Source organism: Primulina huaijiensis, chromosome 3, assembly GCF_012295235.1.
Source record: "Primulina huaijiensis isolate GDHJ02 chromosome 3, ASM1229523v2, whole genome shotgun sequence".
Lineage (NCBI taxonomy): Eukaryota > Viridiplantae > Streptophyta > Magnoliopsida > Lamiales > Gesneriaceae > Primulina > Primulina huaijiensis.
Window position 1 is genome coordinate 17,776,451 of NC_133308.1, and position 27,347 is coordinate 17,803,797.

The following is a 27,347-nucleotide window of genomic DNA, read 5'->3' on the forward strand; positions in this document are numbered from 1 at the left end:
TTCGTAGGAATTTACAAGAAAACGAAAAACTATGCTAATCATGGAATGGTTTGGTATCCAGCGTTAAAAGCGCAAAGGTAAATAGAATTAAACACTTTATGAATGTTCTAAATTATGCAACGTCCAAAGAATGTTTTGAACGTCAAAACTAAAATTTTTAAACTTCTGTTGCGTTTTAGGTGCGAGAAAACAGTACTCCGACAATTCTGACTATTAATGAGAGAGAGATGAGATAGGGGTACTAAATTTTCAATCAACTTAGAGATCTTCAAAATCGATGGCACGAAGTTATTATATTTTTCTTTTATAAGTTGGGTAAGATGGCACAAAATCCAATAAACTAGCACATTAGTTGCGGGATCCCCTCATGTTTGTATGATAATCTCCTTCATTTAGTGTGGAGTTATGCTATTTTCCAATTATCGAGTAGAGGACACCCATGATGTTTAACTTTAAACAGCTCATTTATTCATCAACATTGGGGCTTTGTTCCAGTAGAAAATGTGGATAGGAGCTACACTACCACCACTGACCAAACATATCGCATTTCAATTTCGTAAATTAGATTCGCTAATTGACTATACATCACAAAGGAGAGAGCACAAATGTGAGAGCATGTTATCTTAATCACGATTAATTAACATAAAATCGTAATTAGTTAATAACAGCGGAAAAGTTGGTTAAGAATTTGTGTTTGGGTCTATGAACTTTTGTCACGACCTTCCTCTAAATAGGACATACTAGAAAATCAATTACTCAAAATAATTAACATACGTCCTAAAAAAACATAATCAAAATAAATAAGTGTCGACCAGACACAATCAAAGTATAAAAAAATCGAAAATATCATATAAACTGCAAGCTCGATAATAACATAATACGACCCTCAAAATACTCTAAATAAAATAGTGAAACTACTCAAGGCATCTTCCGATAAAAGTATAACTCTATGTGATATCCATATAATATTTGAGACGACATCACGATAAAGTACTTCAATATGATCGAGCGCACTATCATGGAGCTTTGTTGTAAGGACCGTGTATCGTATTATCGTAAATCCTGTGTGATTATCGATAATCTATGAAATTGTTATGTGATTATGTAGTTGATGTATATCCTGACAAGGGAAATTGAGAAAATGAATATTAAATACGAATTGACGTGGTAAGAGATCGAGTGAAAAATCCGGACGCCAATATAATACCAAAATCAATATTTGGACAGAACATGTGGCGCCCGAGCGGTAGAAAATGACCGCCCGAGCGCCAGTGTGGAATAAGGGGTGTTTTCGGACAGAACATGCCACGCTCGAGCGGTAGTTTTTGACCGCCCGAGCGCGGTGCAAGTGACACTCGGGGCAGAACATCTCGCGCTCGGGCGCGAGAATTCTACCGCCCGAGCACCGAAGCGGTGGATTGATAAGAACGAGGTTCTTCCTTTTTTTCTTTATTTCTTTCACGGCAGCTTCGAGAGACACGAGAGATTTCGATTTTCTTTCGTTCGAATCGACTTTGAAACGCTGTCTAAACGCGAAACAAACTATATATTTGTGATCGTCGCGTCGAGGGCTTCTGACTGAGGTAATTTTCTTCTAGTTCCAGCAGCTCTAAATATCAAAGCGCTGGAATAGCGTGTATTTGAAGTTGAATTTCTTATATGTAGTAGAATTACCGACAAGAAACTCATATTCGAAGTCGGAATTGAATTATATTATGATTTGAATTTGATATGAATTTTTGAAGTTTCAGATAATATTTGAAACTCATATTAATGATTTTTGATTAGGTTATTGATTGGAATGAGTATGTTATTGATGTAGATAAAGTATTATACCGATATCTTCAGGCTACATCAACTGGAACAAAGAAGTGAGGTATGTTGCGACCGGGTAACATACGACAGGTATCTGTATCATATGATATATGTTTGATTGATTTGATTGATTGGATTGAGAATACATGTCTATATGCCTTATTTGTTGAGTTTATGTGGCATACATGACATGCACGTTGAGCTATGATCCTTGGATACCCTGATATGATTTGATTTGATTCTGGGGTTTGTGAACACAATGCTATGTTTGGTATTAAATGACCCTTAAAGCATAGACATTTGTGGCCCCGATGATTGGATATGAGATTTGGGATTTGATGGCGCTTCGTCGACGCTATCATACGAGTATCCCTTATTGAGGCCGGTGTGCCAGCTCGAGCATTGATTTGATAGCGATTCGATTGACTCTGACATGTGCTCAGTGGATGGGCATTTGACCTGATACCTCCACGACATACATGCATTGCATATCATATATCATTGTTTAGATATCTGCGGTATATATTGTGGTTGCTTCAGACTGAGCTTTGCTCACCCCAGATGGGGCTGTTGTTGTCTTTGTATGTTGACAATGACAGGTACTCCAGGATATCAGGAGACCGGAGAGGGTGCTTCTGGAGGGAGTCATAGTCTGATTTGAGGTTTAGTGGTTGTTTCCCACTATATATGTATATGTATCTATATAACGGGGTATGTCCCGAGGATATGATTTGTTGTTGTATGAGTTGTTTTGATTATGTGTGGGCATGTTTTATGTTGTGAGATGAAATACTATTTTTAGTATTCAAATAGCATATTTTGGGCTCATCGTAAAGAAATTTTAAACTCGTTTTCCGCTGTGATTAATTAAACCTAATCAAACTGCATCGTAATAACGATTAGGAGCTAAGGGCCCCACACGGAGTGGTATCAGAGCATAGTTGGGAATGCTCGATTGAGTCTTGTGTACACTTGAATAGGCATGAATGAATTGTGCGCATGTGTTTGAATTATTTGTATTACTTGCTCTTACTTGATTTGATTTGAGTAAGTATCTGATGAGATTGATGATACGAGATGATGAGATTATGAAATTGATATGAAATTGTGATATTCATCATATGATTTGTAGATGGTTCCCACAAATGAAACTGCGAGTAGCAGTACTGAGAGGATTGCTGGACAATTTGAAGGATTGTCCATGGATGTAATGATGGCTCGATTCCAGGATTTGAAACCACCGAGGTTCTTCGGCACTGAGAGTGCGGAAAGAACTGAAGCCTGGTTGAAGGATATTGAGCATCTGTTTAATATTGTGAAGTATTCCAAGGCTCGGAGACTGAAACTTGCTTTGTATCAGTTGAAAGACCGAGCTAAATCTTGGTGGGAAGCCGCTGAGATTGGATTGAAAGAGGCCGGGATTGAAGTCACATGGGATGTCTTCAAGGCCCAGTTTTTGGAGCAGTATTCTCATCCTTCTTATTATACTGCTCAGGAGAATGAATTCAATAATCTGCAGCAGGGAACGATGTCTGTTGCAGAATATGCTTCAAAATTTTCTACTCTGTTGAAGTATGCACCTCACGTAGCTGGGAATGCGAGGGCGAAATATAACAGGTTTGTAAATGGTTTACATCCTGCGATATATACTTATGTTGTTTCTGGTTTGTCTACCAACTACGCAGAGGCAGTGGAACGAGCCAAGGCAGCTGAGGCTGGACTCAGGCGAGGAGGTCCACAGTATACTCCTCCACCACCAGTGTCAGCTCAGCAGCCTGCATTGCGTCCAAGGGGTAAGAAGTTCAAGAAGACTGGTTCTGTTTCTTCGTCTTCTTCGGGTTCGAGTGGATCCCAGAGAGGGAGTCCTGTGATTGCTCCTTACTGTAGTCATTGTGGGGGTAAACATACTATCGAGCAGTGTCGAGGTTTGTTTGGTACTTGTTATCAGTGTGGGCAGGAAGGTCATTTCTCTCGAGTATGTCCGAACAGGGGTACGACTTCTTCTCAACCCCAGCCAGGATTTAGAGGTGGCCCTAGCATGATGAGACCTGCTGTTCATGTTCCATCTTTTCAGCAGTCGAGTGTCCCACGATATCGAGGACCGGGTGGTCAGAGTGCCCAAGTCCCTCCTCAAGTTCGAGTGTATGCTATGACCGAGGATCAGGCGAAAGAAGCTCCTGGTGGTGTGATTGCAGGTATTTGCATGCTTTGCGATTATCCTGCACGTGTTTTATTTGATACAGGAGCATCCCATTCATTCATATCTCATGCATTTGTTGCATCGCATCATATTATGTGTACTCCATTGTATGATACATTGTCGATAGCCATGCCAACAGGAAAGATTATTTTGTCTGAGCAAGTTGTGCATAACTGTGTATTGATATACGAGGACAATGTGCTATTTCTGAATTTGATTATCTTCCCAATGCACGACTTTGATTGTATTGTTGGCATGGATATTTTGACAACAAATCGATCTACTGTCGATTGTTTTCATGGAGTGGTTCGATTTCGACCTATTGATGGACCCAAGTGGAATTTTTATGGCAAGGGTTCCCAAGCCAAAATTCCTTTGGTATCCTCTCTGGACATGTCTCGACTTTTGTTTAGCGGGGATGAGGGTTATCTTATCTACGCTATTGATGTCTCTAAGAAGGAGCCTTCTTTATCTGATATTCCTGTTGCGAACGAATTCCCAGATGTATTTCCCGATGAGATTCCTGATTTTCCGCCTCATCGAGAAGTTGAGTTTAGTATTGATCTTGTGCCGGGGATTGCACCTATATCGAACGCTCCTTATCGCATGGCCCCTCTGGAATTGAAAGAATTGAAAGAACAATTACAGGATCTTCTCAACAAGGGATATATTCGACCGAGTGTATCACCTTGGGGAGCTCCAGTTTTATTTGTTCGAAAGAAAGATGGTACTATGCGAATGTGTATCGATTATAGGCAACTGAATCGGGCTACTGTGAAAAATAAGTACCCACTTCCTCGTATTGATGATTTATTTGATCAGCTTCAGGGTACTTCTGTATACTCGAAGATTGATCTTCGTTTTGGGTATCATCAAGTACGAGTTCGAGAAGAAGATGTGTCTAAAACTGCTTTCCGTACGAGGTATGGCCATTATGAGTTCTTGGTTATGCCATTTGGTCTCACGAATGCTCCTGCTGTCTTTATGGATCTAATGAATCGTGTCTTTCGAGATTATCTTGACCGATTCGTTATTGTATTTATCGATGATATTCTTGTCTATTCGAAATCGAAAAAGGAGCATGCTGAACATTTGAGACTTGTACTTCAAACTCTTCGTAATGGACATTTATATGCTAAATTGTCCAAATGCGAATTCTGGATGGAAAAAGTGGTATTTTTAGGCCACGTCATTTCGAGACATGGCATATCTGTTGATCCTGCTAAGGTTGAAGCTGTATTGAATTGGCCGAGACCTACGAATGTTCCTGAGATACGTAGCTTCATGGGTTTAGCTGGTTATTATCGTCGTTTTACTGAAGGATTTTCGAAAATAGCTAAACCTATTACTCAACTGACACAGAAGAATCAGCGATTCATTTGGTCAGATGAATGTGAAGCTATTTTTCTTGAATTGAAGACGAGATTGACCACAGCACCTGTGCTTACTATTCCCTCAGGTACCGGAGGATTTGTAGTGGGTACAGATGCGTCTGGTAAAGGTTTGGGCTGTGTTCTGATGCAACATGGTAAAGTGATTGCTTATGCGTCTCGTCAATTGAAATCTCATGAAACACGTTATCCTGTTCATGATCTTGAATTGGCTGCCATTGTGTTTGCTTTGAAGATTTGGCGCCATTATTTGTATGGAGAAAAGTTTGTTATTTATTCGGACCATAAGAGTCTGAAATATCTCTTTTCTCAATCGGATTTGAACATGAGGCAACGCAGGTGGATGGATCTCCTGAAAGATTTTGATTGTGAGATTCAATATCACCCTGGATCGGTGAATGTTACTGCGGATGACCTTAGTCGTAAGGTGCATGATTCTGTGTTAGCATCTGTTTGTGTCGCCAAAGTACACGAGGATATATGTATTTCTGGTTGGACTTTTCAATCGAATTGGAATTCTGTCACTGTTTCAGCATTGCAAATTGAGCCGAACTTGATATCTAAAATCCGAAAGGCCCAACGAAGCGATGCTCAGATTCAGAAGTTGAAAGAACTTGTATCTGCAGGACATTAGTCTGGATTTCAGATTTCTTCTGATGGTTCTTTACGACTCAATGGTCGGCTGGTAGTTCCTGATAATTCTGATTTGAAATCTACCCTTCTTCGAGAAGCACATTGTAGCAAATACAGTATTCACCCTGGAGGTCGAAAGATGTATTTGACATTGAGACCTCAATTCTGGTGGAGACGTATGAAGAAGGACATTGCTGAGTTTATTTCGAAATGCTTGGTCTGCCAGCAAGTGAAAGCCGAGAGAATGAAACCGAGAGGATTACTCCATAGTCTCGAAATCCCGAAATGGAATTGGGAACATATTGCTATGGACTTTGTGACTCATTTACCTCGTTCACCCACGGGCTGTGATGCTATTTGGGTCATTATTGATCGGCTTTCGAAATCTGCACACTTTATTCCGTATGAACGGACTTATCCTTATACGAGAATGGCCCGTTTATACATTGAGAATGTTGTGAGACTGCACGGTGTGCCAGTCTCAATCGTATCTGATCGTGATCCCAGGTTTGCTTCTAAATTCTGGGTAGTTTTCAGGAAGCGATGGGTACGCGTTTGGCTATGAGTACTGCTTATCATCCTCAAACTTATGGCCAGACTGAGCGTACAATTCAAACGTTAGAGGATATGTTGCGTGCGATTGTGATGGATTTCAGAATGGGATGGCAAGATGCTTTACCATTGGTGGAATTTTCTTATAATAATATATTTCAAACGAGCATTGGTATGGCACCTTTTGAAGCCTTATACGGGAGACGATGTAGGTCACCGTTATTCTGGGATGAAATTGGTGAAAGACAATTGACTGGACCTGAAATGATACAGGAAATGAATGATAAGGTTCAGTTGATTCGACAGCGGATGAAAGCCGCTCAGGATTGTCAAATGAGTTATGCGAACAAACGAAGACGACCCTTGGAATTCCAGAAAGGTGATAAAGTATTCTTGAAAATATCTCCCTTTAGAGGCACTGTTCGATTTGGTATGCGAGGAAAATTGTCTCCTCGTTAAGTTGGTCCATACGAGATTCTGGATCGAGTTGGTGATCTTGCGTATCGACTAGCATTGCCACCAGCATTATCTGCCATTCACGATGTATTTCATGTTTCTATGTTGAGAAAGTATGAACCAGATCCATCACATGTACTTGCACCTGATGAGGTTGAACTCGATCCATCTCTTTCTTATGATGAGCAACATGTTCGTATTATGGATCGAAAAGAGAAGATATTGCGCAACAAATCGATTCCGTTGCTTCGAGTACAATGGACACGACATGGTGTGGAGGAGTAAACGTGGGAATTGGAAAGCAAGATGCGAGAATCATATCCGCACTTGTTCGATTCTATTCCTCATGTTCCATTGTATTCAATGTACAATGATCCATTTACTGATTTTAGTTTTGATATGTACTATAACTGGTGACGTACTATATGTTTGCCAATGTTATGTATAAAGAGATGTTTGAGATTTCGAGGACGAAATCTTTTAAGAGGGGGAGAAATGTAAGGACCGTGTATCGTATTATCGTAAATCCTGTGTGATTATCGATAATCTATGAAATTGTCATGTGATTATGTAGTTGATGTATATCCTGACAAGGGAAATTGAGAAAATGAATATTGAATACGAATTGACGTGGTAAGAGATCGAGTGGAAAAGTCGGACGCCAATATAATACCAAAATCAATATTTGGACAGAACATGTGGCGCCCGAGCGGTAGAAAATGACCGCCCGAGCGCCAGTGTGGAATAAGGGGTGTTCTCGGACAGAACATGCCGCGCCCGAGCGGTAGTTTTTGATCGCCCGAGCGCGGTGCAAGTGACACTCGGGGGCAGAACATCTCGCGCTCGGGCGCGAGAATTCTACCGCCCGAGCGCCGAAGCGGTGGATTGATAAGAACGAGGTTCTTCCTCTTTTTCTTTATTTCTTTCACGGCAGCTTCGAGAGACACGAGAGATTTCGATTTTCTTTCGTCCGAATCGACTTTGAAACGCTGTCTAAACGCGAAACAAACTATATATTTGTGATCGTCGCGTCGAGGGCTTCTGACTGAGGTAATTTTCTTCTAGTTCCAGCAGCTCTAAATATCAAAGCGCTGGAATAGCGTGTATTTGAAGTTGAATTTCTTATATGTAGTAGAATAACCGACAAGAAACTCATATTCGAAGTCGGAATTGAATTATATTATGATTTGAATTTGATATGAATTTTTGAAGTTTCAAATAATATTTGAAACTCATATTAATGATTTTTGATTAGGTTATTGATTGGAATGAGTATGTTATTGATGTAGATAAAGTATTATACCGATATCTTCAGGCTACATCAACTGGAACGAAGAATTGAGGTATGTTGCGACCGGGTAACATACGACAGGTATCTGTATCATATGATATATGTTTGATTGATTTGATTGATTGGATTGAGAATACATGTCTATATGCCTTATTTGTTGAGTTTATGTGGCATACATGACATGCACGTTGAGCTATGATCCTTGGATACCCTGATATGATTTGATTTGATTCTGGGGTTTGTGAACACAATGCTATGTTTGGTATTAAATGACCCTTAAAGCATAGACATTTGTGGCCCCGATGATTGGATATGAGATTTGGGATTTGATGGCGCTTCGTCGACGCTATCATACGAGTATCCCTTATTGAGGCCGGTGTGCCAGCTCGAGCATTGATTTGATAGCGATTCGATTGACTCTGACATGTGCTCAGTGGATGGGCATTTGACCTGATACCTCCACGACATACATGCATTGCATATCATATATCATTGTTTAGATATCTGCGGTATATATTGTGGTTGCTTCAGACTGAGCTTTGCTCACCCCAGATGGGACTGTTGTTGTCTTTGTATGTTGACAATGACAGGTACTCCAGGATATCAGGAGACCGGAGAGGGTGCTTCTGGAGGGAGTCATAGTCTGATTTGAGGTTTAGTGGTTGTTTCCCAGTATATATGTATATGTATCTATATACCGGGGTATGTCCCGAGGATATGATTTGTTGTTGTATGAGTTGTTTTGATTATGTGTGGGCATGTTTTATGTTGTGAGATGAAATACTATTTTTAGTATTCAAATAGCATATTTTGGGCTCATTGTAAAGAAATTTTAAACTCTTTTTCCGCTGTGATTAATTAAACCTAATCAAACTGCATTGTAATAACGATTAGGAGCTAAGGGCCCCGCATCTCTACTTCTTGATACTTTCTCTCGGGCAACTAAAGTTGAACCATCAGTGTAACCTATCGTGTCCACAGACAAAACACGCAACAACCTCCCCAGGACTCAGAACCCCAGTACAAGATATCAAGAAACAACGATATATGACATAAAAATAAAACTATTCTATGCATGATGCAATGCATGAACAATTTCAAGATATCAGGATATATGAAATTAAAGAAACGATATTAAAAATAATATATAATAAACTCGAGCTGGTCCACAACTCAGTGAACCGTGTCTATGGATATGGCTCCACTCTCGAATCTAGCAACTACCTAAGCCAGATAGGTGTTCAAAAATCTCCACAACACAATACCACATCATTTATAATGTATCTCAACCGAAATATAACCGTATCTCAATAAAATAAATGTACAATGGTACTGATGTGTCTAACCAAAATAAAAATGTCCAATTTAAGTCTTAAATCGTAAGTCCCTATATTCCATTACATTTGCTCTCAATTCCAATTACAAGTCAATTGAGGTATTTTCCAATTTATTCGTAGAAACAAATAGGAACACAAAATATGTTGGGTTTTCAAAGTAGAACCAATTACGACAATATATATTAATCTTCCCTATGTTCTTTCTAACAACTCATACGTATGTTACTTTTGTATTACATAATATGATTCTTCATTAGTCTTAGTATTCACAAGTTTCTTGCTACTCTAAGTTAGGCAAAACGAGAGTTCTATTTCCCCATTCCTTGAATCAGTAACTAAATATCTACAGTAGGAAGTAATTTTATTAATCTTGCACTCATTATTAACCAAGATACAGTCATGCAATCCATATTAACTTGGACTTTCTGAACAAGTCTATAAATTGTTCAAGGGCTGAATAACCTCCTTATAAACATCAAAATCACTATATAAAGCATCAAGGTGTCAAGAGAACTTACAATAATAAATGTGTAGTTCACATCTTGAGGAATGTGATTCCACATACAATCGGTTATTCAGCCCTTGAACAATTTATAGACTTGTTCAGAAAGTCCAAGTTAATATGGATTGCATGACTGTATCTTGGTTAATAATGAGTGCAAGATTAATAAAATTACTTCCTACTGTAGATATTTAGTTACTGATTCAAGGAATGGGGAAATAGAACTCTCGTTTTGCCTAACTTAGAGTAGCAAGAAACTTGTGAATACTAAGACTAATGAAGAATCATATTATGTAATACAAAAGTAACATACGTATGAGTTGTTAGAAAGAACATAGGGAAGATTAATATATATTGTCGTAATTGGTTCTACTTTGAAAACCTAACAGAATTTGTGTTCCTATTTGTTTCTACGAATAAACTGGAAAATACCGGTACCTCAATTGACTTGTAATTGGAATTGAGAGCAAATGTAATGGAATACAGGGACTTACGATTTGAGACTTAAATTGGACATTTTTATTTTGGTTAGACACATCAATACCATTGAACATTTATTTTATTGAGATCCGGTTATATTTCGGTTGAGATACATTATAAATGATGTGGTATTGTGTTGTGGAGATTTTTGAACACCTATCTGGCTTAGGTAGTTGCTAGATTCGAGAGTGGAGCCATATCCAAAGACACGGTTCACTGAGTTGTGGACCAACTCGAGTTTATTATATATGATTTTTGATATTGTTTCTTTAATTTCATATATCCTGATATCTTGCAATTGTTCATGCATTGCATCATGCATAGAATAATTTCATTTTTATTTAATATATCGTTGTTTCTTGATATCTTGTACTGGGGTTCTGAGTCCTGGGGAGGTTGTTGCGTGTTTTGTCTGTGGACACGATAGGTTACACTGATGGTTCAACTTCAGTTGCCCGAGAGAAAGTATCAAGAAGTACAGAGCTCCATGAGAGTGCGCTCGATCATATTGAAGTACTTTATCGTGATGTCGTCTCAGATATTATATGGATATCACATAGAGTTATACTTTTATCGGAAGATGCCTTGAGTAGTTTCACTATTTATTTAGAGTATTTTGAGGGTCGTATTATGTTATTATCGAGCCTTGCAGTTTATATGATATTTTCGATTTTTTTATACTTTGATTGTGTCTGGTCGACACTTATTTATTTTGATTATGTTTTTTTAGGACGTATGTTAATTATTTTGAGTAATTGATTTTCTAGTATGTCCTATTTAGAGGGAGGTCGTGACAAAAGTTCATAGACCCAAACACAAATTTTTAACTAACTTTTCCGTTGTTATTAACTAATTACGATTTTATGTTAATTATTCGTGATTAAGATAACATGCCCTCACATTTGTGCTCTCTCCTTTGTGATGTATAGTCAGTTAGCGAATCTAATTGATGAAACTGAAATGCGATTTGTTTGGTAAGTGGTGGTAGTGTAGCCCCTATACACATTTTCTACTGGAACAAAGCCCCAATGTTGATGAATAAATGAGCTGTTTAAAGTTAAACATCATGGGTGTCCTCTACTCGATAATTGGAAAATAGCATAGGCTCCACATCAACTCCACACTAAATGAAGGAGATTATCATACAAACATGAGGGGATCCCGCAACTAATGTGCTAGTTTATTGGATTTTATGCCATCTTACCCAACTTATAAAAGAAAAAAATAATAACTTCGTGCATTGATTGTAAAGATCTCTAAGTTGATTGAAAATTTTGTACCCCTATCTCATCTCTCTCTCAGTCAACATTGTTGGAGTACTGTTTTCTCGCACCCAAGACGCAACAGAAGTTCAAAATTTTAGTTTTGACGTTCAAAACATTCCTTGGACGTTGTATAGTTTAGAACATTCATAAAGTGTATAATTCTATTTAACTTTACGCATTTAACGCTAGACACCAAACCATTCCACGATTAGCATAGTTTTCCTTCTTGTAAATCCCTACGAACCAATATTCCCCCTTCTTTGATCGTCAAAAAAGATCCATTATCAGAGACTGGATTCCTCGTATAGATCACAATACAGATATAAACGAAATTTACGTTGAGATTAGATAGCCTGAATTTTAGAAATCCGGCGGCAATGGAAGTGGCCGAAAATTTTCTTTAAAATTTGTATGGTGGCCGAAATTTTGCAAGGAAAAGAGAAGGAGAAAATTTTTGGTGCCAAAATTGTCTCATTTCATATAATCATTAATGAAATATTTATAGACTTTAATTCCTGATCAAATCAGAAATCTCACTCTTATTATTATTCATAATCCTAATCCCATTAGAATTAATTTATTTTAAGTAATTAATTAAAATTCCCATGTTGTATATATCATGCAAATTCATATCTTGTACAAATTTAAAGTCACCACTACTAACACTATAATATAATTAGTTGATTTTAAATTTATTAAATAAATAACTATGTAAGACCTAGGAAATTCGAACTACGTAACTTGACTGCATGCAATCTAGAGTTTTATTTAAAATATGTGTTTAATGATTTTTATGCATTTTTAATGCATGAATATTGCATGGATAGGTGTTATTTCATGGGTATTTTAAAGTTTCATGCATTATGGTTTTAAGTTGCATTTTGCGCTCGAGCAAGTAACGGAGACTGAAGATAATCAGGAAAAATAATTTTATTAAATAATTAATTTTAATTATTTAATATGAGGGATATTTAAAGGTAATTTTCGAATATGGGCCGTGTTTGGATATTTTTACTCGCCGAGGCATATTTTTAACTGGTACACAAATTTTAGCGATTCGAGGGACTTTTTGAGGGTTCGGACTATATTTTCAAAAACTTACCAAAACAAAATATTTTTGTGGAATGTTATTGGGCTTGATGGGTTTATTTTATTGCTTAATGGGCCCAAAACCCTTTCTATCCATTTAATTTTTAATTATGGCTCATTTATGCGGAATCTTTCTACTTAAACCCATCATTAAGCAAACCCTAAACCTAAATTTGGCTAGCAGCCATTCCCTCCCCTCCTAACAGCAGCCTCCTCTCATTTTTCAGCAGAAAAACCATCAGCCTCCATAGTTTTCAAGAAAAAACTTTCTCCCGCCTCTTCGGTGCAAGTCCTATGCGCATATCTTCTAGTTTTTGAGCACGTAAACGTTAAGGCACGCCATGTATCTCTTTTTCTCATCATTTACACCATTTATATGCTGATATATATGTATTTGCATGAGAACTCCTTTGATTTATCATGTGGTGCCATTTTTGCAAAGATTTGACATGAAATATGCAATTTCTTGACTCATAACTCACGCTTTCTTGTGTTTGGGTAAGGGGCTGCCGATTTTGAGATGCTAGGGGGCTGCATAGGTCGAGAGTGAAGGTGACAACGGGCTGAAGTCGAGATATGGTCGGCTTGAGGGAGGGCCGATTGGTTTTGGGTGAAGGAAATAGGGTTTTCGTGGCTAGATCAAGGGAAATGATTGGTGCAGCCGTGCATGGATTGATTCCAGCCGTGTATAGGGTTAAGGAATAGTTGTGTCACTCCTTGGCAAGATCGGACAAGCCGTGTGCGTGGGGCTGTAGGTGAGGTTAAGGTCGGCCCAACAGGTGTCCTTGGCTTGATCTTGGTCCTAGATAACATTTGTTCCAGGTTGGTTCGATTTGGTTGGGTCTAGGGTCGAAGGTTTGAAGGCTTGGTGCATTAGGGTTTGTGGATTATCAAAGGGACGAAAAATCCAGCAACTTGTAAGGCGGTTCGAGGGGCTTAAGTGGACTGGTCTAGGTGGTCTAGGGGCTGGTAGGATGCGTATAAGGTGTGGTAAAAAGTTGGTTAAGTTTCAGGTTGATTCGGGTTAAAACAGGGACCTTGGTCGAAGTTTTAAAACGAATCGTATAAATTTTGAAACAAGCTCAAGCTTACGTCTAAGAAATGCTTGCTGTTACGTTTTGAGGTGTTTTAAGTACTTTGGTAGGCTTCGGGTCAAAATTTAGAGGTCTAGGGGTAAACGGTCATTTTGGGTTCCCAGGGACAAAATGATCATTTTGCACCTGGGTCAAGTTAGCAGTTCTGACAGCGTTCTAAACACGATTTGTCATGTTTTTAAATGATAATGTTACCACGAATACGAATTTTTATGTAAATATGAAAAATCATGCTTGGTTTCAAGGAAAATTTACGTATAATGCATGATTTTATTAAGTGATTAATATGATGACATTTTTTTAAAGATGAGAGTTGGTTGTGACTAATACGATGATATGTAAGGCCAAGGCTCAGTGGATGGGTACTACTGTCGTTGATGTCCCCGCCGTTGGGTAGCGCAGTTATACGTAGATGGATCCATTGCCTAATACGATGATACGAAAGTCACAGCTAATGAACGGAATTCAAAGTAAGAAAACGAACACATATATCTTGATATGATGATATATGTTATGAAAATGATTATGCTTTGACAGGTCATGATTTTGCCATGACTTTTGAGATCATGAATTGTAATTTATTCGATATTTTTCACTGTTGTCTGTTATTTATATGTACTTGTTATTTGAATCTTTAGACTCACTAGGTGTCAAACATTTTGATCAGGAGACTGGAGGTGCCAAATACTGAGTAGGCAAATTTGGATGTGCGCACGCGAACCTGTTTAAAATTTGGGATCAAAATAATGACTTTTTGATTTATCCGGGATTTAATCGCCGCACGAAACGCTAATGAAAGAATTAATTGAAACACCTAGATTTAAGCTTAATAAAATTATGGAAAATTATATTTAAGCTCAAATAATTATTAAAAGTCTAAGTTTTAAATATGAGAATTTTATATTAAAGTTTGGGTTAATTCGGGATTAAAACGCATTAATATGTTATATTTAAATATTAATTTAAAAGTCGTCGATTTAGGACAAATAAAAATACGAAAAAATTTATGTAAGCTTAAATAATTATTTGGAACATGTTAGAGTCAATGAAATTAAAAAAATGTAAAAAACGTGAAATTTTACGTCTAGGGATAAAACGATAATTTTACACCCGAAAATTAGTAAACGTCATGGCAGTGTCCTGAATGTTGTTTTATATGTTAATATGATTATTTTCAATGATTATGGATGTTTATGAATTTTATATGTTAAAATGTCAATTTTAAATGTTTATAGATTTTTATGATGTTAAAAGGTTTATTTTAAATGTTTTTGGATCTTACGATTTTATGATGTAAAAATGTTTATTTTAAATGTTTATGATTTAATATGTTAAAATGTTGATTTTAAAACGTTTATGGCTTTTTATGATATTTATATGTTAAAACGTTTATTTTAAATGTTTACGGATTTTTATGATTTAATATTGACATTTAAAAGATATGTTGCATGCTTGGTTTTAAAAAAAACGTTATATGCATGTTTAATTTTTATTAAGTGATGAGAATACGAAACGTTGAAGGAAGTGAAGTAATTGTGACTAAATATGTTGGAGATATCGTGAGGGTGAAGGTCTCAGTGGGAGCCCGACGATCGAATTTCCATTGATACGAATACGAATACGATGATATGTTAATACGTTGGCCAAGGCTCAGTTGACGGGTGAGAGTGTCGCTGATGTCCCCGTCGCCCAGTACTGTGGTTTCTATAGATGGATCCATCGCCCAATACGAATACGAATACGAGTCACAATTATCGATCTGAATTCAACGAAAGGAATATGAATATGAATATGAATATGTTGATACGAATATGGATATGGATACGAATATTAATATAGATATGAATATGAATATGTTTATGATGATATGAAAATGTTTACGAAAATGTTTATGAAAAGTTTATGGAAATGTTTATGTTTAAAGTTGATGCATCATTATGAAATTGATTTTATTTAAAGTTTATGCATCATGAAAATGTTTACGAAAATGTTCATGTTTGAAGTTTATGCATCTTCATGAAAACGATATTTTAAGTACAAGTATTTTCACTGTTGTATGTGATTTGTATATGTAGTATTTGTTATCAAGATTATGATGTGTTGAGTCTTTAGACTCACTAGGTGTGATTGATGCAGGTGATTATGATAATAATGTTAAGGGAGCTCTTGATAGTTGACTTTGTTGGACTGAAGGTGCACATAACCCGATGACCGACACTAGTTTTCCGCACTAGTTATGATTTATGATTTTAAGTTATGTTAAAGATATTCTATGATTTTTATTTATGTTATGAGAGATTTTTGAGAGGTTATAGTATGTGTTATACTTTTAAAATAATGTTTTTAGGTTTGGTAAAGCGTTGATGATTTTACGATTTGAACTATTTTTCTTTGATTTTTAAATGTTAGTCAATTGTTTATTTTTAAAATGGTACAAGGTATTTTTAAAGTACATATATATGTATTCGGCCGATTTATTAAGAGGGAAAAAAAATTCTAGCACGTTTTAAGAAAACAAGTAGTGGACGTTTCAGATAATGCCCAGCTGAACTGATCGGCTGATCAGTTGACTTCTAACCAATTGACCATGTCATCAGTTAAAAGATCAGCAGACTGACTGACATGTCGTACCAAAACAGAACAGTTGTATCAGAACAGTCTGAATATCCCGTACTATTGTCAGCTAAACTATTACACGACGATTCAACAGATATTTGTCATTAAATGCATTCAATACGACCGTTGAGATCGAAGACTATATATAGCTGATCGAATCAATTAAAGAAGGGTGGTGATTGAAAATAAGCGAACACATGAAGCAATCAAACTACAACTTCAATCAATTGCGATACACTTCACGAGCATATTCTTAAGTTTACAGATCGCACATTTAAGCTCTACAATTATTGTAATTATCAGTAGCATTCAGACTACCAGTTAGAGCATCTTTCAATTTATAATTGTATAAGATTTTTAGACTAAGAGTTTCATTTTGGCAGTGTGTAAGACCAACTGAAGTAGATTATTACAATTTGCTGTAATATATCAAAGTCTTTTTGTGAAATCATATCCTCATTATAGAAGGGGTGACGTAGGAGCATTTGAAGTCTCCGAACATCCAGAAAAATTCTCTATGTTCATCTCATTTATCATTTCAGTTTATATCAATTATTTAATCTATATTTGAGTCTCATTCCGTACTACTTTAAGAAAAATGATATATATCGAAAAACAAGATTATATGATCAGTTCCTCAAAAAACTGATTCACATTCCAGAAAAGAATTCAAAAATCCGAAGTGTTTATTCAAAACCCTCTTTCTAAACACTTTAACTACCTTAACCGATCCTAACACTATTTAAAATTTTATATTTACATAGAAAATTTGATGATAAAATTCATTAAATCGATAAAAAAAATTATTTATAAATAGTAATAAAAATGGATACAAAATAATGAAAATATGGTAAAAAGAGCACAATATTTTGTTAAATTGAAATGGAGAGCAATATATTTAGTAAGCAAAAACAATTTAAAAAAAATTCTAGAAAATAGAAAGAATGGTCCCATTTTTCTTTTATTTCTTTTTTCAAAAATAAAATTATTCCCACGCAAGGTCATTTACTTATATTTAATATTCAAACAGTGGAAAACTTAAAAATGTGTTTCAAATTTGACCATCACAGAAGGCACCATAAGTCGCTCTACGAATTAATAAATATGAAATTAAATCGAATACCTCGAATTTAAGCTAAATAAAAATATTAAAAATTTAATTTAAGTTTAAATAATTATTTGAGATGGTTTAGAATCAATGAAAGTAAGAAAAAGTCAAAATAGAGAAATTGTATGTCAAAGGGTAAAACGATCATTTTACACATAAAAAATAGTAGACGTCTTGGCAGTGCCCTAAATGCTGTAAAATATGTTAATATGCTTTTTTTAAATGTTTATGAAATGATATGATGAAACGTTAATGTCAAAAAACGTATTGCATGCTTGGTTTAAAATAAAATGATTATTTATGCTTTAATTTTTATAAATGAAGAAAATACGAATAGTGGAAGGAAATGAAGTGATTGTGACTAATACGATGATTATGATGATACGATGATATGTAAGACCGAGGCTCAGTTGACGGGTGAGAGTGTCGCTGATGTCCCCGCTGCCCAGTACTGTTGTTACACGTAGATGGATCCATCGACCTTCAACTGAAACGAAAGTCACAATTAACGATCTAAATTCAATAAAAGGGAAACAAATACGTATATGATGAAAAGAAAAATGTTTATGATGAAAGGAAAAATGTTTATGTTTATGCATGTTCATGAAAATTATTTTAAGTAAAAGTATTTTTATTGTTGTTTGTGGTTGTATAAGTATTACTTGCTATCATGGTTAAGGTTGCCGAGTCAATAGACTCACTAGCTGTGTGATTGATACAGGTGAGCATGATATTGATATTAATGAAGGTCTTGATGGTTGATCTTGCTGGACTGAATGTGCACACAACCCGAGGACCAGCGCTAGTTTTTCGCATTTAAATTAAGTTTACGTTAAAGATTTTATGACTTTTATGATGCTTTTGAGAGATTTTTGAGAGGATGTTAGAGTTAGTTTATTTTGAAATTTTTCTAAGTTTAGGTTTGGTAAACGATTGACGATTTTAGGCTTTGAATTACTTTCCGTTGGATTTTCAAATATAGTTGGTGGTTTTATTTTTAAAATGGTGTAAAGTTAATTTAAAAATACATGTCTATATATACGTATATATATTCAGCAGAGGTGTAAAAAAAAATTTAGTACTTTTTAAAAAAAAACGAGTAGCGGACGTCTCAGTTGGTAGCCGAGCAATGTTTCTGCAAAGGATTGTGCCACCATCAGTTCCGAAAAGCTCAGTCGTCAAGCCTCAAACCTGTATGTTTAAATGCTTTACATGCTTAGTATGATGATACCTGCATGTTTACATGGTTTATACGTTTACGTTACATGTTTAAAAGTTTTTTGAGGTTAAATATTATATATGTTTAAAAGTTGCTCAAAAAGGGATTAGTATATGCTGCATGATTAGAAACTTAGATTTAAATACATGTTGGTTACGTTTAGAATTTAGAAAATGTTCAGATATAATGTCTCTTAGACGCGCACCTAGTACTGATAGGCAAGCTGAGAATACTGAGGGTCATCAAGTGAATGAACCCCCACCTCCTAATGGGGATGCTGTTATTCGTGCACTGGAAGGCATGGCGCGCTTCTTTGAGCAGCAATTTCAGCAGGCTCTGAGGCCACAACATGACGTTTATGATCAGTTCCGGAGGCTAGGACCGAAGGAATTTTCTAACACCACCAACCCATTTGCTGCTGAGGGTTGGATTTGTTCACTTGAGGTGCACTTTCGATATCTGAATATGGGAGACGTTGATCGTGTTAGGTGTGCAACGTATATGCTTAGAGATGATGCTTCCCTTTGGTGGGAAGGGGCGGAAAATGGGATTGATTTGGCTACACTTACTTAGGATCGATTCAAAGAAATATTATATGAGAATTACTTCACTGCTGACGTCCGAGGACGCTTAAAGAGAAAATTCATGAGTCTCCGCCAGGGGAACACAACTGTGGCTGAGTTTGTGAGGAAGTTTGATAGGGGTTGTCACTTTGTACCCCTTATTGCTAGAGATGCTGCTCAGAAACTTAGGTACTTTCTGGATGGCTTACGACCTACTATACCCCGTGATGTGATGTTGATGCAACCGGCGGATTATGCGGCTGACACTGCCTGTGTATTTCAAGCTGAGCAAGCCTTGACGGATATTGATTTTGAGACGCAGCGCAAGAGACAGCAGCACCAACAGAACTCCCAGCCGAATAAGAGGCCATTTGGAGGACCTCTGAAAGCTCAAGGGCAACAAAAGCCCCAACGACAATGGAAGAAGCCGGGACAGCAAAAGCCAGCACCACCTGGAGCACCAAAACCTGAGGAGAGGCCGTTATGCAAATAATGCAATCGCTTACATTATGACAAGTGCTTGTGGGGATCTTATAGATGCTTCATATGCAAGGAAGAGAGACAAAAAGTTGTTGTTTGCCCGAAGAAAAAAGGGCCTACTGTGGGTAAAGCTTATGTGATGCATGCTGAGGAAGCTGAGGAGGAGCCAAACACGAATTTAATCACCAGTAACCTAGTTATTTAACGTTTTTGTAATGCTTTTATTGCATGAAATGTTAAATTGGTTATGAAATATTGATTTGGGATGATAAAGAACCTAGAAGCAAATAGGTTGCTTGTCCTACTATAGTTGGACTTAAAATAAGACAATGGAAACTATATAAATCGAGCATGAATTATTAGCCTTAATTATGCAAAGGAGATAATTAAATCCAAATGAGAAGTTTAAGGCTTGAAATTGTTGAAATTCAAAGTTATGTGGTAGGATGCAAATTTTTGAAAATATAGGGACCAAAAACGCAATTTTCGAAAGTATAAGGACCAAAAACGTAATTTTCAAAAATATAGGAACTATAATGTCAATTTTCGAAATTCATGGGCCAAAAACGCAATTTCCGAAACTTTTGGGGACTAAAATGAAATTTTTGAAACTTTCTAGGGTGAAAATGAGAATTTCGAAATTTTAAAAGGTTAAAATGCAATTTTTTTTCAAGAAGTACTAGGTTCCAAGCATGTAATTTTTTGAAAATTTGGGAAAAGAATTATAGAAATTCCTTAAACTTCAACATGAATAGATTTAAAGACGTTTTCGTCGTAGGAAGGATATTTATTCTAGGCGTAGCTACCTACGCATTGCTGGATTTGGGAGCTACACACTCATTCATATCCGAGACATTCGTCAAGCGACAAATATTATACCCGAGGATATGGGATTTGGCTTCAAAGTTTCTATTCCTTTCGGTGATCAAATGGACACTTCTAGCATTGTGAAGAATCTGGAGCTTCGTTTGCAAAAAGATGTTATTCGGGCAGATCTTGTCGTACTCCCAATGCCTGAATTTTACATCATACTTGGCATGGATTGGTTATCATTGAATGGAGTTTCGATAAATTTTCGGCAGAGATCAGTGTCTATTCGACCACCCTGTGGGAAATCGTTTGTCTTTGAGGCAGCAAAGAACAACCAAATGCCGCACATTATCTCTTGTATGTGCGCGAAGAACCTTATGAGACGAAGATTCCAAGCATTTCTAGCATGTGTTACTTCAGCACGTGTTCCCGACAGTCAGAAGCTAGAGGATGTTGATGTGAGAACCCGGATTTTTCTAAGCAAAGCACCTCAAAAAGGCTCGGAAAGTAGCTCAAAAAGAAGCCGGGGTAATGCAAAACCTTGAGAATCGAGGGTACGTCACTCGGAGGAGGAAACCCTTAGCTCACAAACTAAAACCCTCAGCTCAAAGAAGTTCCAAGATTGTTGGAAAAGAAACCCTCAGCTCATAAGCTAAAACCCTCAGCTCAAGGAAGCTCATTGATTGTCGGGGAGGATATCCCTAGCTCATGAATTTAATATCCTAGCTCAAAGAAGCTCAATCACGCATGTCCTAAAAGGATCACAAATGGAGCTAAAATATGAGCTAAAGGTTTGGACAAATTAAGTGTGCAAGAAATGACCTTTGAGTTAACCCATGAAGGAGCTAAGGGAGGAGCTAAAGGACTAAGACACATTAATAATGCAGGAAATGACCCTATAGAAAACCAAGGTGACTCTTGAAGAATGCATGCGATTTTGGACCACATTTATGGCTTTCTTGGAGCTCAAGTTGGCGCCACTTTAGGGTAGGACAAGAGTCACAAATTCACCTATAAAGACCACCTCAAGGTTGAATGAAAAGTGCACCAAAAATACCTCTCAAATTTCGGCCAAGGGAGAGCGAGGAAAAGAGGAAAATTCTTGCAGTGCAGGCGATCAAAAAAATTCACGTCGAAGTGCTGCTGGATTGAAGACAGTATTTGTTAAAGTTACATCGAAGTGCTGCCAAATTTTCGGAAGGAAACTTTGTGCCAAAATCTACAATTTCGAGTCTATCTTAAAAAATTCGGTAAGTGGGCTTTTGTTATGTACTACGTTTCTATTTTAAACTTTGATATAAATAACGTGACATGCATGTTGGTGTGTCCCTTTTTCGAAAATATCAGTGTGTTCTATTTTAAAATTTCGATCAATTATGTGTTCTCTTCTGTGCTTCGAATTTCTTGGTTCCGCTGTGTCTGTATGAATAACTCTGAAATCTGAATATCTGAAAACTTCTGTTTGTTACTTCTGAATTCTGTTGCACTGTTACGATTCGAATTTGAAATGGGACGAGAATTGTAGTGCTGTTCTGTCCCCCATTGGTGGGTATAAAACCATGTTCTGTTCTGACCCCCATTGATGGGTATAAAACCATGTTCTGTTCTGGCCCCCATTGATGGGTATAAAATCATGTTCTGGCCTCACCCCTTAGAGGACTAACATATTGGGGACAATTTGACCATGGAAATGAGATGAGTAACAGTGTGTTTTGTCTGTTCTGAAATGGTTTGAATTGTTTCTGTTCTGTTCCGAATCATTTGATAAGTTTCGTCTCCTATTCGTTGAGTCCAGTCATGAATATTGGGTTTTGAAAGTATATTATGAAAGTATGTTAAAAATTTTTTTTAAAGGAATTAAATTATATATGTATCTTTGGAATCGATCGATCCCTACTTGCTGAATGTTTCCCAAAACAGTCATCCCTTACAAATTTCAGATAAAAATGAAGAACAAGTGAATGAGGAGGAGCAAGAAGCTTTCTGGGGCTGGTAAACAATGAGTAAGATCAAGAGAAAATTTATTTTTGTTTAGTTTTCCGCATTTCGCAACTCTGATGTATTTTATTTCATTGTAATTGTAAGACAATATTTTATTTATGAAAAATACTGGTTTGATTTGATACAAGGCTTTATTGTTTTCAATATAATTGTTAAACATTGCCGAATGTCACCGACGCTTCGATCTCGGGACGTGACATTTAAGTGGTATCAGAGCCGCCAGGTTTATAATCCCGCTGGGATTTTGACAGACAAAATTCAATTTTGGCAAAAGCCTAGTGCATTCTGAAACAAACTCTCATTTTTCCAAAATTCTTTGAGAAATTCGAATTCTATTTCCCTCAATCGTTCTGCAAACTCTTGGTATCGAAAATACGACGACATTATTGGTGCCTTTCTATCTTTTATTCGATTTTGAAACTTTACCTCAACGGATGCCTTCGTGCTCGTGCTCAATCCGTCTTTCGCAAGCGTCTGCATACCATTGAAAACCAAACACGAGAGATTACAATCCTAAAGGATCAACTCGCTAGAGAAAAACAAGAGAACAAGAACTCGTAGAGATTAAGAACCTACTGCAAATTGATATACAACGTCTCACCCATCACCTTGATTGAGCAGGAGCCACCTCACCCTAACCCTATGTAAATTGTACGACTAGTTTCCCTTAGCCGAGAGTGATAATAAGGATTGGAACTGAGAAGGATACTGCTAACCGCCCTCGTCATCGACACGAAGATAGAAAGCAAGAACGTTACATCGCCAGGATTCATGGTGCTATGGATAGACTGCAAGAACAAAATAAATATATGCACTTGGTCGTGGAAAACGTGGAAGAAGAAGAAGAAGCACCTATAGATGTAGTGGAAAAAGAATAGTGATGATGGAAAGATGATAAGGTAGGCTGGACTTGTATTAAGGTTTAATGATATGAAAAGAAAGTAGTGTAACATTTATTTGGGAGTGTACAGAGATAAGTTGACTTATATTTTTGGGAATACACCTATCTGATATAAGTTGACTTTCATTTTTGAGAATTTACCTACCGAAGATAAGCTTACGACTTAAGATGAAATGTTTGACTCGGGGATAATAAATTATTTATGAAAATATGAGATAAGAATATTCAGATATAAAAGTTGATTTTTGGGACATTCAAATTTGGGATGTCAAGCGATAAATTTAAATATGTAGGATTTTGGAATATTTATTGAAGGTAAGAAACAATAACTTAAGTTAAGAAATTAAGGTCATTACCTTAGGTAAATAAAGAGAGTTATGGGATATTGGTGGACATCGAGGAAAGTGTAACATGCATAATAAGATCTGAAAAAAATAGGGGGAAGATTTGAGGAGAAAAACACCCAAAGAAACTTGTTTTTGTTAAAGCATGCTAGGCTCATAATCTTGATTAAATAAAAATTTCGTAAAAAGAAAATTGTTTAAGGAATTAGTTTCTTCCGTACAAGATTGAAAGAAATTTTAACTAGGATATAATTATTGGGACTTGAATCAATAAGCTGATAAGGAGTTATGTTCTAAGATTTTATATTGGTTTTAAATTTTAAGATAGTAATCGTGACAATTTTAAGATGGAATAATAAAAAAGTATGGATACGCATATATTCAATGTACTATGGTAAATTTCAACGTTTTTCTGAGAATTGATTTGTCGGACAATAATCATGCAATGGTGGATTGTCGGGGTAAGAATGCCAAACTCCAATCCAAGAATAAAACGTATTTTATGGCAAGGATAAGGAACGGAAATCCTTCCTTTCAGTTTCTCAGACCTAGAAAGGCAGGGAGTATGGCGAAGAAGTATAACTAGCAATAATGAGAGAAGCAAAAGAAGAAATTGAGCTCAAGATATAAAATATTCCGGTGGTACGGGAGCTCCGGAAACGTTACTTTGAGTTATCTTAGACTGTGAAGTAGAATTCGAAAGTAACTTGATAGCTAGTGCTACACTAAAATCTAAGGAACCCTAGCGAATGGCTTCAGTTGAACTCAAGGAGCTAAAAATTCGATTCCAGGATTTGTTAGACAAAAACAAATCATACCAAGTGCCTCTCTTTGGGGAGTTTCAATCTTATTGGTACAGAAGAATGGTGAAAGTACAAGATAGTGTGTCATTGTACAAAGAACTCAATAAGATCAAGAACAAATGTCATCTTTCAAGAATGGATGATTTTTTTCGATCAGTTAAAAGGAGCTAAGATTTTTTTTCAAAGCTTTATCTAAGGTCAGACTACCACAATTGAAGGCCAAGGAAGAGAATATTCATAAAACAGCCTTAAAAAAAAATACATGGACACTATGAGTTCATAATAATTTCTTTTGACCAATACTCCAACAACATTCATAGAACTCATTAACAGAGTGTTCAAGAAATTCCTCGGCAAGTTTGTGGAAGCATTTATTGATGACATTCTTGAATATTCAACAAGTGAGGAAGACCGCAAGGAATATCTTCGTCCTGCTCTACAGATGCTCAGAGAAAAATAACTATATACTAAATTTAGGAAAAGTGAATTTTGACTAAAAAGTATCACATTCTTGGGTCATATAATCTTTGAAATGGGCATAACAGTGGGTCACAAGAAGGTGGAGGCAATCATGGACTGGCCTGGACGAAAAACTAGAATAGAAGTTCGAAGCTTTCTGGGATTAGTTGGCTATTAAGAAAATGTGTTGAAAAATTTTCTTCTGCTCACCAAGCTCACTCAAAAGAACTCTAAATTCAATTAGAGTGAAGAATGTGACAAGAGTTTTAGATCCTGAAAAAGAAACTCGCTTCTACGCCATTATTAGTACTTCCCGAATAAACCAAGAATTTCACCATTTACAATGATGCATCAAAAGAGGATTTTGATGTGTTCTCATTCAAGAGGGCAAGTAATTGTCATGCATCGATGAAATTAAAATCATGGGAGCAAAATTATCCAACACATGATATTGAATTAGCCACAATTGTATTTGTGCCAAAGATCCATAGAATCAAATTCTTTGGTGTCATATGTGAGATATTTACCGATCACCAAAGCATCAAATACCGTTCACACAAATGGAATTAAACATGAGGCAAAGACGGTGGATCGAACTATTGAAAGATTTTTACCTAAGGCTGACAAGATAGCTGATGCGCTAAGCCAAAAGGACTACATAGTGTTACGGCAGGCAATTTAATCCAATAGAGACCCAAAGTTCTTTCCGATTTTGGAAAATGTTTTCAAAAAACGATGAGTACCAAGATCACTCTCAGCATGGATTGTCAATCCCAAAGTGATGGACAAACTGAGAATAAAAATACAGGCCCTTGAAAATATTCTTAGGGCATGTGTCACAGACTTCGGAGGAAATTAAATTAAACACACCCTTTTGATTGAATCTGTCGATAACAATAACTATCATGAAACTATTGAAATCAGAGAGAAAGCTATCAGGGTACCTGATTGCTCAACTAACTGTTGATAAGGTAGCCGTTATCAAGAAAAAGAAAAAAAAACTCAAGGCAGCTCAATATCGACAAAAGAGCTGGTCTGATTTAAAGCGAAGAACGTTGGAGTTTGAAATCGGTGAGAAAGCTTATATTAAAGTTTCCCTTATGAAAGGAGTGGTTCGATGCAACAAATATAGAAAGCTAACTCCAAGGTATGTCGGACCTTTCGAAATACTCGGAAAAGTTGAAAACCTAGCTTATCGGCTGGCTTTACCACTAGGTATGTCAAGGATTGACAACGTCTTCCACTTCTCATAGCTAAAGAAGTATGTTTCATATCCAAGTAGCATTCTTGAAGTTGAACCGCTACTAATCAAAGGAAATATGAACGAGGAAATGAAATATGAAGAAGTCCCTATTCGGGTAATGGACACCAAATACCAAGTGTTGATATGCCGAACAATTCCATATGTCAAGATACAATGGTCAAATCATATGAAACGAGAAGCGTTTTGGGGATGGTGATCAGAATTCGAGAAATCAAGAAATTGTATTCCTTTTTGTTTAGCTTCTGAATAACTCTGATGTAAAAGGTTATTTCCTTGTCATTGTAAGACAATATATTATTTATGAAAAAGAATGGTTTGATTTGATACGAGGCTTTATTGTTTTCAATGTAATTGTTAAACAATGCCGGATGTCACCGATGCTTCGGACTCGGGGCGTGACATTTAAGCGGATTTTTTGAAGCAAAGCACCTCAAAAAGCTCGGAAAGTAGCTCAAAAAGAAGCCGAGGCAATGCAAAACCTTGAGAATTGAGGATACGTCACTTGGAAAAGAAACCATCAGCTCATAAGGTAAAACCCTGAGCTCAAGGAAGCTCCAAGATTCTCGGAAAAAAAACCCTCAGCTCACAAGCTAAAACCCTCAGCTCAAAGAAGTTCATTCATTCTTGGGGAGAAAAACCCTAGCTCATGAGCTCAATCTTTCAGCTCAAAGCAG

At 36.6% G+C, this 27,347-nt stretch overlaps 1 protein-coding gene across 1 annotated transcript; it reads left to right on the forward strand.

Annotated features, from left to right (window-relative positions):
- Nucleotides 1-3,410: 3,410 nt before the first annotated feature.
- LOC140974597 (uncharacterized) lies at nt 3,411-9,170 on the forward strand. Its single transcript, XM_073438159.1, has 3 exons — nt 3,411-3,432; nt 3,501-4,010; nt 8,929-9,170. The coding sequence occupies exons 1-3, from the start codon at nt 3,411-3,413 to the stop codon at nt 8,988-8,990; spliced, it is 594 nt and encodes a 197-aa protein (XP_073294260.1). The 3' UTR covers nt 8,991-9,170.
- The last annotated feature ends 18,177 nt before the right edge of the window (nt 9,171-27,347 follow it).